The 14,533-nt window shown below is 42.6% G+C and overlaps 1 protein-coding gene across 1 annotated transcript; it reads left to right on the forward strand.

The window, feature by feature from the left end:
* The first annotated feature begins 9,024 nt into the window (after nucleotides 1-9,024).
* Nucleotides 9,025-10,622, forward strand: LOC146579529 (lipocalin-like). The gene is made up of 6 exons (XM_085269509.1): nucleotides 9,025-9,163; nucleotides 9,683-9,822; nucleotides 9,914-9,987; nucleotides 10,098-10,211; nucleotides 10,290-10,391; nucleotides 10,482-10,622. Exons 1-6 carry the CDS (start codon nucleotides 9,068-9,070, stop codon nucleotides 10,508-10,510), a joined length of 555 nt encoding a protein of 184 aa, XP_085125635.1. The 5' UTR covers nucleotides 9,025-9,067; the 3' UTR covers nucleotides 10,511-10,622.
* Nucleotides 10,623-14,533: the final 3,911 nt, after the last annotated feature.

Raw genomic sequence — 14,533 nt, forward strand, 5'->3', positions numbered from 1 at the left:
GCAAACCTGACATGAAGGGAGAACAGCAGGGAGAGGACGCAGGGGATTTCACAGAGAATGAACACAGACGACGCGAAGAGGAACAGAGGAAAACACACACTATAAGTGCATAGAGAGACACTAGGAAATCACACACAGGTGGGGGACACAGCTGGACCTGATTAACCTGACGAGACAGGGGAACACTAACACCAGGGACCAATAGAGGGAGCACAAACCCAGAACCCAGTATCTAAAATCCCAAAACACAAACCATCCCAAAACAGCCACGAATAATAATGAAAGTAATAACAACAAAGAACACAAACACAAAGTCACTGAGTCATGGCCGCAGGACCATGACAGTTTATGTTTCACTCTGCATGACATCATCAACACTGTGACACCAGGGGGCGCTCATCACCAGCCTGAGGAAGTGTGCAGTGATAATGGGGGGAGACGCAGTATTGTGTGTACTACAGTTGGACAGAAGGAAAAACTTCTGAAAATATTTTCATCCTTCCCAAAAGTGTTTAAGTCAAATGTTAAAAACATATAAGTACAATAAAATACAGGGTCTTACATAAAACTTGTAACGCAGTTGTGCACTAAGTACCTTTCCAATGTTCCTTCCTCAGATGATTGTCCAGCTGCTGAACACATTAACATCTGTTATGTAAATGTAGCCGAGAACCAACCTGAGTACTTCTGGGAAAATAAAAAGGCAAACGTCAAACGTGCTGTATTATCTTATTTATGTTGAATGTTGACTTAGATCCACACCACGATTTATGAAATTATAGAACTAAAATAACAACAATTGTCTGCTTCTTTAAAATTTCTTTTATTACATCAAACCAGTGAAAACTGAAAAAAACAAAGAGCTGTTAGCATGTTTAGACCTACTTTGAGACAGAGACTGTAAAGTTCTGCACTTTAAATCCTGCCTGTGTTCCTGCAAATGATTCACACTGAAAGTATCTTAGTTTAGTATTAAGTGAGCCACAAAGCAGCCTAATAGCTTTAAAAACAGTAAAAGTAAATGAAATTGCCAGTTTCAGTGTAATTCAGACTAAAGTCCAGCTGTCTCGTGTCCAACGAGAGGGGATCGGATTTTGGATCACTGCTACACTGCCATACAAGCAGGGCTACAAAGCTGTCTCACACCCGGCTTTTGGGAAGTCTGACCACAACGCCATCTTCCTCATCCCCCAGTATAAACAAAGCATACGGAGGGAAGAAGTAACCACGAGGGAGGTAAAACGGTGGACTGCCCAATCAGAAGCTACGCTACAGGACGCACTCAACGACGTCGACTGGGACATGTTCAGAGCATGCGCAGTCGACATCAACGAGTTTACGGAAGTAGCAGTATGCTTCGTCAATATGCTAGCGGAGGAGATTATCCCCACTGCGAGAGTCACCACATTCCCAAACCAGAAACTGTGGATGGACCGATCGATCCGCACTGCAGTAAACGCCAGGACCGCCTCCTACAACGCGGGTCTCGCCACTGGCGATATGAGCGCCTACAAAGCGGCCTCATACGGCGTGCGGCGCGCGGTGAGAGATGCCAAACGCCGGTACCGGGAACGTGTGGAGTCCCACTTCCACCAGGGCGACACACGGAGTATGTGGCACGGACTACGCACCATTACGGACTACAAAGCCAGGGACACTGCGCTGATCAACGCGGACTCTGCATTCACCAACGAGCTGAATCAGTTCTACGCCCGTTTCGAGGTTAGCCAGGCGGCTAATGCTATCTACCGCCTGACTACCGAGGACAGTGACGTCATCAGCGAGAGACCGGTGACCAGCATCGCGGAGCATGACGAGAGTGAACACAAGGAAAGCGGCGGGGCCAGACGGCATCACCGGCCGTCTGCTGCGCTGCTGTGCTGACCAGCTAGCAGGTGTGTTCACTTACATCTTCAACGAGTCCCTGGCGAAGTCTGTGGTCCCCACATGCTTCAAAAGATCCACCATCATCCCTGTGCCCAAGAACAGCAAACCCTCATCCCTGAACGATTACCAGCCAGTTGCACTGACCTCGGTAGTAATGAAGGTGTTTGAGAGGCTGCTGAAGAACATCATCTCCTCCTCCATCCCAGACACCACAGATCCACTGCAGTTCGCCTACAGATCCAACAGATCCACAGAGGATGCCATCGCCCACGTCCTACACACCACTCTCAGCCATGTGGACAAGAAACAGGGTAACTATGTGCGAATGCTGTTTGTTGATTACAGTTCAGCGTTTAACACAATAGTGCCCTGCAGACTGTTCACAAAGCTGAGGGATCTGGGACTTAACAGCCGTCTGTGTGCATGGGTGTTGGACTTCCTCACTGGCAGAACTCAGGTGGTGAGGGTGGGCAGGTGCTTCTCCAACAGCATCACCATCAACACAGGAGCACCTCAGGGATGTGTCCTCTCGCCACTGCTCTACTCCCTCTACACTTCAGACTGTGTGGCCACCCATGGCTCCAACACCATTGTGAAGTTTGCTGACGACACAGTGGTGTTGGGTGCCATCTCCAACAACGATGAGACGGCCTACATGGATGAAGTGAAGAATCTGGCATCATGGTGCCAGGACAACCACCTCCAGCTGAACGTCAGCAAGACCAAGGAGCTGGTGGTGGACTTCAGAAGGGGTCAGCACAGAGACTACAAGCCCATTATCATCAATGGAGCTCCAGTGGAGAGGGTGCAGTCCTTCAAGTATCTTGGTGTCCACATCTCCTCAGACCTGACATGGGCTGCCCACATTCAGGTCCAGACCAAAAAGGCTAGGCAGCGCCTGTATCACCTACGACAACTGAGGAAGTTCAGGGTCTCTCCAAAGATCCTCAGGATTTTCTATACAGGCGCTGTGGAGAGCATCCTCACACAGAACATGACATCGTGGTTTGGGAACAGCTGTGTGAAGGACCAAAAAGCTCTCCAGAGAGTGATCCGTACAGCAGAAGGCTGCTGCAGGATTGCTCTCCCCCCGCTTCAGGACACCTACACCAGGAGATGCCGGACTAGAGCAGCGCAGATACTGAAGGACCCGTCCCATCCTGGCAACAAACTGTTCCAACTTCTGCAATCTGGTAGAAGGTTCCGCATCTTCCGGGCAAGGACAGAGAGACTCAAGAGGAGCTTCTATCCCCAAGCCATCCGTGCCCTAAACACACACACCCGCCCTCTCACATCATCTATAATTGACTGAGACAGGACTCTTCCAGACACTAAACCAAGGCACAATGTACATTTCAATTCCTTTAATTTTAAATATGTTTATATTGTCTATCCTGTAAAATAGTCAGATGTCTATTCATATTAATGTACAGAATTCACCTGCTTGCTGCTACTACTGCACATTCACCCAATGTATATACTACATATATATATATATAATGTTTTTCCTCTATACATATATATATATATATATATATATATATATATATATATATATATATATATATATATATATATATATAATGTTTTTCCTCTACACCCCCCCAATTTTTTTGCACATGTCGAGGAGCGTGTCAGGCTACATTTCACTGTGTGTTATACTTGTATAACTATGCATGTGACAAATAAAGAACCTTGACCTTGACCTTGACAGATAAGGAATACCATTAAGTCAACAGTGTCTGAGTGAGTACTTCTCTGGTTAAAGTCCCTGTTTTCTTTCACCGTTTGTTTGTTTTTTAGATTTGGAGTCTGTGGTTGGTTAGATTTAAGATGAGTCATTGTTTTTCTATCCATGGTAGGTACCACTACTGAGGCTCAGGAAAAATGAGGATAATTAAGAGGAAGCATCAGTTCTGTCTCATCTAACTACACAGGATTATAATCATGCACTTATGTCTCAAACTAAGATAAAATGAGTTATTCGCAAATGTGAGTCTTTAGATTATCATAATAAGCATTTCTATGTCTTAGACATCATATCCATTTCTAATGAGAGATTATTTTTTAAATGAGGGAAACCTGGTCTAACAACACGCTTACAACAGAGCTAAAGGTTCATCACATGTGAGACGGTGGGACTCTCTGATAAGAACTGAAACACTGTGTGTAAACAGCTGAGACAAAACTATATATAAACACTCATTCATTCCAGTTTAGTTTACAATGATTTTAAAGTAATGTGGAACGATTCATGCTCATGAGCTGTTACAAACACAACTATTTATTTGTCTTTATATGGTTGGACTACAAGGCTCGTGTTGAGTTTCTTGGAATAATGTGTGAATAACAGCAAGAAATGATCGTTTTCCCATTTTACCAAAGTGGAATAACATCACCACAGCAAACAAATAATGTTATTGTCTGCAGCTAAAATATATAGTGAACATGGTTTTATAATAATGTGCAAACACAACCTCACTCTGCTATATACGAGGAGCCAACCACAGCTGTGCGGGTCTTCATCCACGACCTCCGCCATCATTTCTTTGCTCATCATCATTCACTTAATTGCTTAGATTGGTTTAAATCAAACTCCATTACAGGTTCAACTCCATTATATAACAGCATGTTGACTTTGGATCTGGTGTGCAGTGCCACCTTAAAAATGAGGAAACTAAGAGATTATAAAAAAAAGAAGTAGAAGAGTTAAAGCGCTGCAGCAGATTAACAGTTTCTGACAGTCATGTGTTAGAAATATAACGATTAGATGAGCTGAGGGATCCATCGACTGCTCAATGAAGCCTCATCAGAAACAGTCTCAGTGGAAGGATGGCTCTATTCTTAAGGAAGGACACAGGCAGAAAGACTGGCGTCTGTCACACAGGAACTGGACTGAAAATCAGCTGCACATATTCATCAGTATGTGCAAACATGTTATAGGTATGGAATTCAGGAAAGTACCATCAGAAGTTGATCCACTATGCAAATGTCTGATTGGCAGTGGCTTCATTTTTCACTATGAACAAAGTGCTAATGCAGTATGCAGCATCACAGGACTTCAGCCATGGATTGGCCTCCCCAGACCTCAACATTACTGAAACATCTTAACAGAGGATGGAAACAAAGGGAACCAACATCCAAGAAAAGAACTGCTCCTGAATACTTCCTTACAGAAAATACAAACAAGCTTGACTTGACCGAAACAGCTAAAATACTTTACTTTATTCTCTTTTTTAACAAATAGATTGAAGTACATCCATAACAACACAGTACACAAGTCGGCGTGAGCGCACACAAAGAGAAAAACACAACTGAACCATCTGGTATGTTTGCTGTTTCTGCTTTCATCATTTCATTTCTGCTGCTTTGTCAGGCTGGGGGCATCTCAGTGATGTGGTTGAGGTGAAGTATGACGAGTATCCCTGATTTATTCCATCAAGACAAAGGGGAAAGAAAGCTATGTTGTTAACAAACTCTATGGTGATATGGCATTTAGCTCTGATTCTACGCTCTGCTGAATCCTTTTAACCTGTTCTGCTGATCAGTAAAGCTATACGTGCTGCAGTAGATTGACCTCATCTGTTTTCACAGGTGGGACCTCAGCGCTGAGGTGCAGGAGAATTGCATTCAGTTCTCCCTGCAAACCAGCATCCAGCCTGAAAATATTGTGATCTTTCCCAGAAATGGTGCTCTTATCTCAGAGAAGAAGTTTGATGTAAATAATTTTTACATCAAAGGATTAAAGCCAAGAAGGCAGCGGGCCCAGATGGCATCAGCTCAAGGGTGGTCAGGTCCTGTGCAGACCTACTGTGTGGGGTGATGATGGAGCACCTCTTCAGCCTGAGCCTGAGGCTGGGTAGAGTCCCACAGCTCTGGAAAACCTCCTGTGTTGTACCAGTGCCAAAGACTTCACGCCCCAAGGACCTCGACAGCTACAGGCCGGTGGCTCTAACATCCCACCTGATGAAGACCCTGGAGCGGCTGGTCCTGGCTCAGCTTCGGCGCCTAACAAGCTCATCACTGGACCCACTTCAGTTTTCCTACCAACCTGGCATTGGAGCAGATGATGCCGTCATTCACCTCCTACATCGTTCTCTCGCTCACCTGGAGACCGCTGGAACCCCTGTGAGAATCATGTTCTTTGATTTCTCCAGTGCCTTCAACACTATTCTTCCCACGGTCCTGAAGGACAAGCTGGAGAACTCTGGAGTGGACCACCACCTCACTACCTGGATTTTGGACTACCTCACCGACCGACCACAGTATGTGAGGACTCAGGGCTGTGTGTCGGACAGGGTCATCTACAGTACGGGGGCCCCACAGGGAACGGTTCTGGCTCCATCCCTCTTCACCATCTACACTGCAGACGTCTCCCACAACTCCACCCAGTGCTTCCTGCAGAAGTTCTCTAATGACTCTGCAATAGTCGGCCTGATCACTGATGGGGACATCAAGGAGTACAGAGGACTGACTCAGGACTTTGTGGACTGGTGCCAGCTGAACTACCTCCAGATCAATGCCAGTAAAACCAAGGAGCTGGTGGTAGACTTCCGCATGCACAAACATCCTCCACTGCAACCACTGAACATCCAAGGTATGGACATTGAGGCTGTGGACAGCTACAGGTACCTTAGTGTTCATCTGAACAACAAACTGGACTGGACTCATAACTCAGATGCCCTCTACAGGAAAGGTCAGAGCAGGCTGTACCTGCTGCGGAGACTCAGGTCGTTTGGAGTGGAGGGCCCACTCCTGAAGACCTTCTATGACTCTGTGGTGGCCTCAGCCATCTTTTATGGTGTGGTCTGCTGGGGCGGCAGCATCTCTGCTGGGGACAGGAAGAGACTGAACAGGCTGATCAGAAGGGCCAGCTCTGTTCTAGGATGCCCTCTGGACCCAGTGGAGGTGGTGAGTGACAGGAGAATGGTGGCTAAGCTGTCATCACTGTTGGACAACATCTCCCACCCGATGCAGCAGACTGTGACAGCACTGAGCAGCTCCTTCAGTGGGAGACTGCGGCACCCACGGTGTGGGACGGAGAGATTTCGCAGGTCTTTCCTCCCCACTGCTGTCAGACTCCGCAACAAAGACTTCAACTGATCTAACACACACATGTGCAATAACACTAAGTGCAATACTCTTTTTCTGACAAAGTTGTATTTTTACTCAGTTGTATAAAGTATTTCCATTCTATTTTTATCCCATTGTATATTTTATTCTATTTATTCTACTGTATATAGTATTTTATTTTATTTTATTCTATTCTGTACAGTTGTGTACAGTATTTTATTCTTATTGTATTCAAATTTTGCTATATAACTTTTGCACTGTCCACTTCCTGCTGTGACAAAACAAATTTCCCACGTGTGGGACTAATAAAGGTTATCTTATCTTATCTTAACTGCAATCAAAAGTGATGTTATGCACAGATCACTTTTCCATTTTCCTCTCTCTAGATGAGTCCCAGCTGCCTGACCTTGTGTCCAGGTGATCATCTCACCGAGGAGCTTTTAGTGTTCTGAAAATCTCACCTCCATGACCTGTTTCCTTTTTACTTTACTATCTCTGCTCTTTCTTTATTAACAATGCTCATAATATCACACAATTATATTCATCACCTGCATGTTTTTATCCACCTGCTGTTATAACCAAACAATAAAAAGGATGAAATGCCTAAAATCCTTTGATTTATTACATTTTGAAACAAATCTGAGTACATCCCTAACAGCACAGCTGAGACCTTTGTTTTAATCAAGCCTTTGTATCTACACACTTGTAAAGATTCATATACAAAACATAATAGAAGTAAATAAATATAAAATACACATAATCACAGAAGATGACTAAAAAATGCAGCCATGTTGTGAATTTGCATCTAAAAACATGCATGTTTCCCTTTGTACAGGCAGATTTACAGCAGACAAAGCAACACGGGTGATAGACTTTGACTGCTCCTAAAAAAAATACCCATCAAGTCTGAAGTAGATCAGAGGAACTGTTGACAGACAGATTGACAGACAAACATACAGATGCTTGATTCATTAGTGTGATAAAATGTTCTTCTTTAACAGCATCACTTCATGTGTTTGTTCTCCAGGAATAAAGGTCTGTTTAAACTGGATCTCTCCTCAGCAACACTAGTGCTGTCATGGTTTCAAAGCTGTGCAGTAGAGACAAGAATCTGAGGGATGATAGAGAGGTGACCAAAGTTACAAACACATCCAGCTGTGCTGGAAATGTTTGCAGAGCTCCAAACTCTTTGGCTTTCTGTAGAGCAAGTATGGAAGAAGTACCTGAGCTAACTTCAATTTAGACGCTTCCCAAAGTTTCCTACAAGTATCCAGTTTATATTTAGAGAAGCGAAGGCTCTTTATCCTGACAACTATTCCCTGGTGGATCCCTGTCCTGTGACAGTAGCAAAGAATGTGTATCAGTATTATCAAAGCCACTTCAATAACCAGTTTTTAAAGCTCTCTAGCAGTGCCAGTAGCCTCTGTCTGCTGTGTACAGAAGGTTCTATGATTAAGCACACAGCAGATGCTGCACTACAACAGTAGCAGCAGCTCAGCTTCAGTTTGGTTCAATGCCCTTTTTGACCTATGAAACAGCAGAAAATGAAACATTTCAACACCCGTTTGTTAGCGTGAGCTATTCTGCTGTTTTTCATCATTTCACAGGTGAAATAAAATCATAGTACATTTACTTCCTGTAGGAGTGATCATGTCCAGCCTGACTGAGACCATGTATTACTTATGAGAAAAGCCAACTTTGAGATTCCTAATCAGTCAGCTTTGGAGAAAACTGTGTGAACAAAGCTCTGCTTTCTCTCTGAGGATGCTCCATCCTGCACAGATAATAAACCTCTGACATGAAGGGCTTTCAAGTAGTTTTTAGACAAATGGGCGTAAAAGAGATGTTAAAAGCTTAAAAGAGAAACTAAATTTTCTAAGAACTGTCTGACGTTCACCTCTCACACAGTGGATACAAGTCTGCCGCTGCAGGAATAATCTTTGTGGTTATGAAACTGTCCATGTGTTTACAGAGAATGTCACATGTTCAAAGCCACCCCAGCACCTGGGGTTTGTATAAGTGCAGCTGTTGGTGGGGAGATAATCTCACTCTTCTATATAAAGAGTCACCAGGCAGCAGATCATCATGTCTTCACTCTTCAGCAGCTATGGCTTCACTTCGCGCCCTTCTGGGAGTGGTACTGTGCTCCCTCATGGTTTCTGCTTCTGAAATCCTACCTCAGGCGGACTTTGATTTACAGGGGGTAAGAGTCATCCATAATATTTTTTATTTTACCGCCCATCTATTTTCATACAAATGTCTCCGTCTTACGGAAAAAGGGTGCAGCTTATCCAACAAGGACAGGCAGCCCCCCCCCCGACAGTTTAGCAGTCTATACAGGAGGCTGACCTTTGCAACATGTACTTCTATAATGATTTCACCATTTAAGTTATTTGGTTATGTTTCACCCTGGATTTTGCCTGATAATATTTATTTTGTCCATTGCTTAAAAAAACAACAAAAAAAAACTATATAAATATGAAACAAAGTGTGAACAACAAAACATCAGCATTGGAAACTTTGATGTTTGCAATTGTTTTCTCAGGATATAGCATGAATAAAACTAATATACATCAGTGTATTATTAATGTGCACACACACACACACACACACACACACACACACGCACATGCACATGCACACGCACACGCACAAAGTGTTACAATAAGCAGCTCTTATGCTTCTGTATAATTCTCAATCCTTTCCATTTGTGTGTCCACAGGTTGCAGGTAAGTGGTACTTGACTGGAGTTTGCTCTAATTTCAAATGGTTTGTCTGTCGCAAAGCCAACATGAAGTCCGGCACCGTCATGGTTGAGCCAACTGAAGATGGGAGTTTGAAAGTGGCGTCCTCACATCCTCTGTGAGTGCGAGTGGACAGACAAAGCAAATACCATTTGGATAGCATTAAAATATTTACACTGATGATTAATGTTATGTCTTTGCACCCGTAGCGATACATGTTGGAAAATAGAGACTTTAGCCACCAAGACTGACGTGCCTGGAAAATTCACATTCAGCATTCCCTGTGAGTACGCCCACAAAGACAGGAAACAGTTTAACCACCACGGTTAATCCTCCATCATCATCATCCAGTATTTTTCACATCTTTTCTTCTGCCGTTTCCCTTTTTGTCAGTCACGGGGTTTGTGACTGAAATGCGTGTGGTCGACGGGAAGCCTGATGAGTACGGCCTGAATCATTACATCAACACCGGACGGAATGAAACCTTTGTTGAAAACAAATTATATGGTAAAGTTGCATTTAGCTGTGTTCAGTAAACTGTGAAGTAAAGTTACAGCAACAGATTTACATCACGTGGTTTCACAGGACGTAGTCTGGACCTCAGCGCTGAGGTGAAGGAGAAGTTCAACCAGCTCTGCTTGCAGACCGGCATCCTTCCTGAAAATATTGTTCATCTTCCTAAAACCGGTACTTTTACATTGGTGCTGAAGTTCTACATAAAAACAGCCTGAAATACAAATTGATGTTACCTCACACTTTCCATGTTTCCTTCTACAGAGGAGTGTCCGCTTGAGTGTTTTGTCTGATCTGTTGTTGATCGTCTCACCGACACTGCATAAAGATCTGACATCATCTGTTATGGAAATGTGACTGAGCAACATCTTGAGCAGTTTTTAACAATAAAAATGCAAAAATCTAGATTGTTTTTCTTTATTATTCATCCTTTATATGAAATAAACTGAAGAACATCCAGAACAACACAATTCACACGAGTATTTCACGATTCTCCACAACTGTGATCACCTTACAATATAAAGCACCTTGAGGCGACTGCTGTTTTGATTTGGTGCTATATAAATAACATTGAATTGAAATGATTTTTTCTTTTTTATTTATTTGCTAGTTTACATGAGCCAGCGTGTCTCAGGGAAAACAATATTTAGACCTTTGTTATTTGAAGCCAAGCCTCGCTTATTATTTAGTTCTTTCTTCTCCCTCTCTTAACTGCGCTCTCTTACAGTATCCTCACCATTAACCCATCTTACCACAAGGTAAGCATGATTCTTTGTCTGGAGAAATAGTGTGTGTGACAGTGTGCAGGTTACAGATGGTGAACACTGATTTTCACTCATTTGGATTCATTAACATGCATCAAGGAAAGAACAAAACAGGTTGGTGCACATTTTATAAATCTGACAATAATTTTCATGTTGCAGTTATTTGCTACAGCCCGATGTCCAAGCAGGTCCCTGAGGTCATCTGATCAGGGCTTACTTGCTATGAAACAGACTAAGATGAGAACTAAGGCTGACAGAGCTTTTGACACTGTGGCCCCGACACGGTGGACTCTCTCCCTCATACATTAACAATTGTGGACTCAGTCGTTGTTTTTAAAAAATCAACTCAAAACTCACTTTTTTAAACTGTTTTTGGTTCAATTTCTGCCTGTTTTATATTGTCTGTTTTTCCTTTTATTATTTGTTATCTTATGTGCAGCACTTTGTGATTCTGTCTAGAAAGGTGTTATATAAATACAATTTATTTATTATTTATTTGTTTGTTGTTTTTGTTGCACACATTAAAACATTTCTTTGCACATAGTAGTAAATGATGCCCAAGGAGTCTTCTCATATCTGCCACAAGTTTTTCTGACTCCACTTACATTAGAAAAATAATGGAAGTGAGGAGAGGTAAGTGACGGGGAAAGGTAATCGACCCATGTTGTACGTGACGTCAGACGCCGGAGATTTGGCGGAAAAAAAAGCGAATGGTTGCATAGAATTTAACAAAGTTTCTTTAAACTTCAGTATTGCCAAATAAACGAACCAACTGTCATATAACTAACAACATCTGTCCTATCATCTCTAACACCCTGGAGGACAACGAGGAGAGTTTAGACGCTCTCCAAGAATACATCGATTTAGTAATGAAGAAGGCCCAGAGCGCGTCTTCCCCAGCCAAAGCTGAGACGCCGTCATCTAAAAGATATCGCCCGGCAGACTCCCCCGGCTCAACATCGCCTGCCAGCAAAGATATCGTCGACATCCTGGAGTCAATCGATAAGCGATTGTCCAGTTTTGATGTGAGGCTGTCCCTGGTGGAGATCTTACACCGGGAATTTAAATCTCTAAAAGAATCCCTGGAGTTCAGCCAGCGGCAGGTGGAAACACTTGCTGCGGAAAACGCCACGCAACGGGACTCGGTCAAATCTCTAACCGAAAATGTGACCCAATTAAACATAGAAAATAAAAAAATAAAAGAGACCGTTATAGATTTACAAGCCCGTAGCATGAGAGATAATCTGGTGTTTTCTGGTATTCCAGAGTCTGCCGGAGAGGACCCGGAAACGACCGTGAGAAGCTTCATTAAAATCCACCTGAAGCTGCCAGAGGACACGGTGAAAAACATAGGGTTCGATAGAGTGCATCGCATAGGGGCTCCGAAGACAGGAAGCGGGAGACCACGTCCTATTGTAGCCAAATTCGGCCACTTCAAGCAGAAGGAGCAGGTGAAGAGTCGCGGCAGAGAGCTGAAAGGATCGGATTTCAGCGTGAACGATCAGTTCCCCAGAGAGATCCTGGAACGACGCAGGGTCCTCTTCCCAGTCCGACGTAGTTTTATCCAGAAAGGCTCCCGGGCTGTCATCGCCGTGGACCGGCTCTACGTGGACGGACAGCTCTACTGCGACCCTGGCACCACTCCATGGCTCACAGCAAATTCAAAAGTGTTAAATGTTTTGGTGTTAATAGTCTTCTTGCAAAAGTAGAGTTAATTTTACTCTAAGCAGAGTCACATTCCTTTAATCTAACTCTGAGGTGTAAAATGATAGTAGTTAAAATCGAGTGTTAAAAATTAGTGTTTCTCTGTCAAATCTGGAGGTGTTACAATGGAAACATTAACTCTTGACCTCTTAACTCTGAACTCCTACAGAGTAAATTCACAGACTCCGCCCACAGCACGGCTCCAATCGAAGCTGAAGTGAAGCCGTTTCAGAACATTTTGCTCTACATATTTGAGTTGTTTGCCATGCTTGGTAAGTCATTTTTTCAAAGATTGTTTCAATTATTATTATGAGCTTTTACTTCTGTGGCTCTTTGGAGTTGAGACAAAGCTGTGTGAAAGGCATTAGCCATGTTGCTCGCTGATAGCATAATATTCTGTTTTAGCTAGCTGAAAGGTATTGTTTGCAGGCAAATAGCACAGCCTTGGAAAAAAAAGCTTGCATGTGAATTTTCAGTCAAATGTTTGGTCAAATATACCTAAAACAATGTCTAGAATGTGAAATGTTGGTATAATGGTGCTACTTGAAGCCTGAAAACGATCGCCCATAAAAAAAAAAAAGACGAGCAAACAGCAGTAGCTGACGTCCTGACTGGATTCTACGTTAGCATAGATCCCTCCAGAGTTTTGTGCACACGGTTTAGGTAAAAATTAAAAAGGTTGAGGTTTTACATTTAGTTCAGTATTACCTGTTGCCTGTGTCTTTGTCTTTTGGGAAAATACTTTACACAAGTAATGGCTCAAAGAGGATTCCTTTTTTTTTTTTTTACTGTGCTGCAATTGTTTACTGGATTATTTGTGCCATTAATTAGTGTCAACTAATTTTTATTCAATCTCCGCACAGGATATGCTTGTGAAGATGGAATATGGGGGAGAGCAGAAGTGCGTTGAAGTTCCACAAAGGGATGAATGAAGGACATGCATATTGTATTGAAGAAATAAGTGATGAGAATGCTGTTATTTGCATTTACCATGTCAGACCTTTTGATAAACAAAATTCTAATGAAAGTGAGAACATGTACACTGTTACATCTTTCAGAAAATGTTTTGAAATTGTGGTGCACAGTTCAGAATAAATGTTTTTCAAGAACCATTGCATCTTTTTAGTAAATGTTTATTTCCAAAAGAAATTTATAGAAGTTCAGAACAGTAAAATTCCCGCTTTTTAGAATGAATTAGAAGATAACTCTTACGTAGTTAAACTAAAATACTCTTTGAGAGTTAATATATAAACTCTTAACACCAAGTGTTAAATTATCAACTCCAGACAGATTTGGTGTTTAACACTAAATCAGAGTTAACGTACCAACTCTCCAAAAAGAGTTAAATTAACACTCTCTGGTGTGGACCCATATAGACACTTTAATAGTGTTGAAATCAAATCCGACAGTGTTAATTTGGACATGCTGGATTTGCTGTGCTGTATTGACCGCACACCAGATAAGAATCCGCTACACTATTCTCTTCACTCACACTCTCTTGTATTAACTTTTGCTTAACTATGTAATATCAGTTTGCTAATTTAGTATAACGTCACCGTCACTCTCCGCTAATGCTTTAATTGGAATGTTTCCGTTTTTATTTCTTTTTCCCTCTCTCTCTCTTGTCGCGCACCTTGCTCTTTGGTTTATTTGCTTCTCTTTTCTATCACTATGTCGATCACCTGTTTCCCTATCCATCCACAAGCGACACTGTCTATTTCTACATGCTTACTCTGCACGATCACGCACACACATGCGTTTAAAGGCAACACATTTACAACAGCCACACAGCGCACACAGATATAGGACACACGCACACATTTGCTCATATTAGTTATTATGCACACA

This window comes from Mchenga conophoros, linkage group LG3, assembly GCF_057382185.1.
Source record: "Mchenga conophoros isolate Kocher_MC1m ecotype Shallow Benthic linkage group LG3, M_conophoros_male_GT1.1, whole genome shotgun sequence".
Lineage (NCBI taxonomy): Eukaryota > Metazoa > Chordata > Actinopteri > Cichliformes > Cichlidae > Mchenga > Mchenga conophoros.

Excerpts from the sequence above, each read along its gene's own strand:
- LOC146579529 (XM_085269509.1), top strand. The coding sequence starts at position 9,068 with ATGGCTTCACTTCGCGCCCTTCTGGGAGTGGTACTGTGCTCCCTCATG. Across the intron at positions 10,212-10,289 it reads TGTTGAAAACAAATTATATG|GACGTAGTCTGGACCTCAGC; the intron begins GTAAAGTTGCAT and ends GTGGTTTCACAG. Across the intron at positions 10,392-10,481 it reads TGTTCATCTTCCTAAAACCG|AGGAGTGTCCGCTTGAGTGT; the intron begins GTACTTTTACAT and ends TTCCTTCTACAG.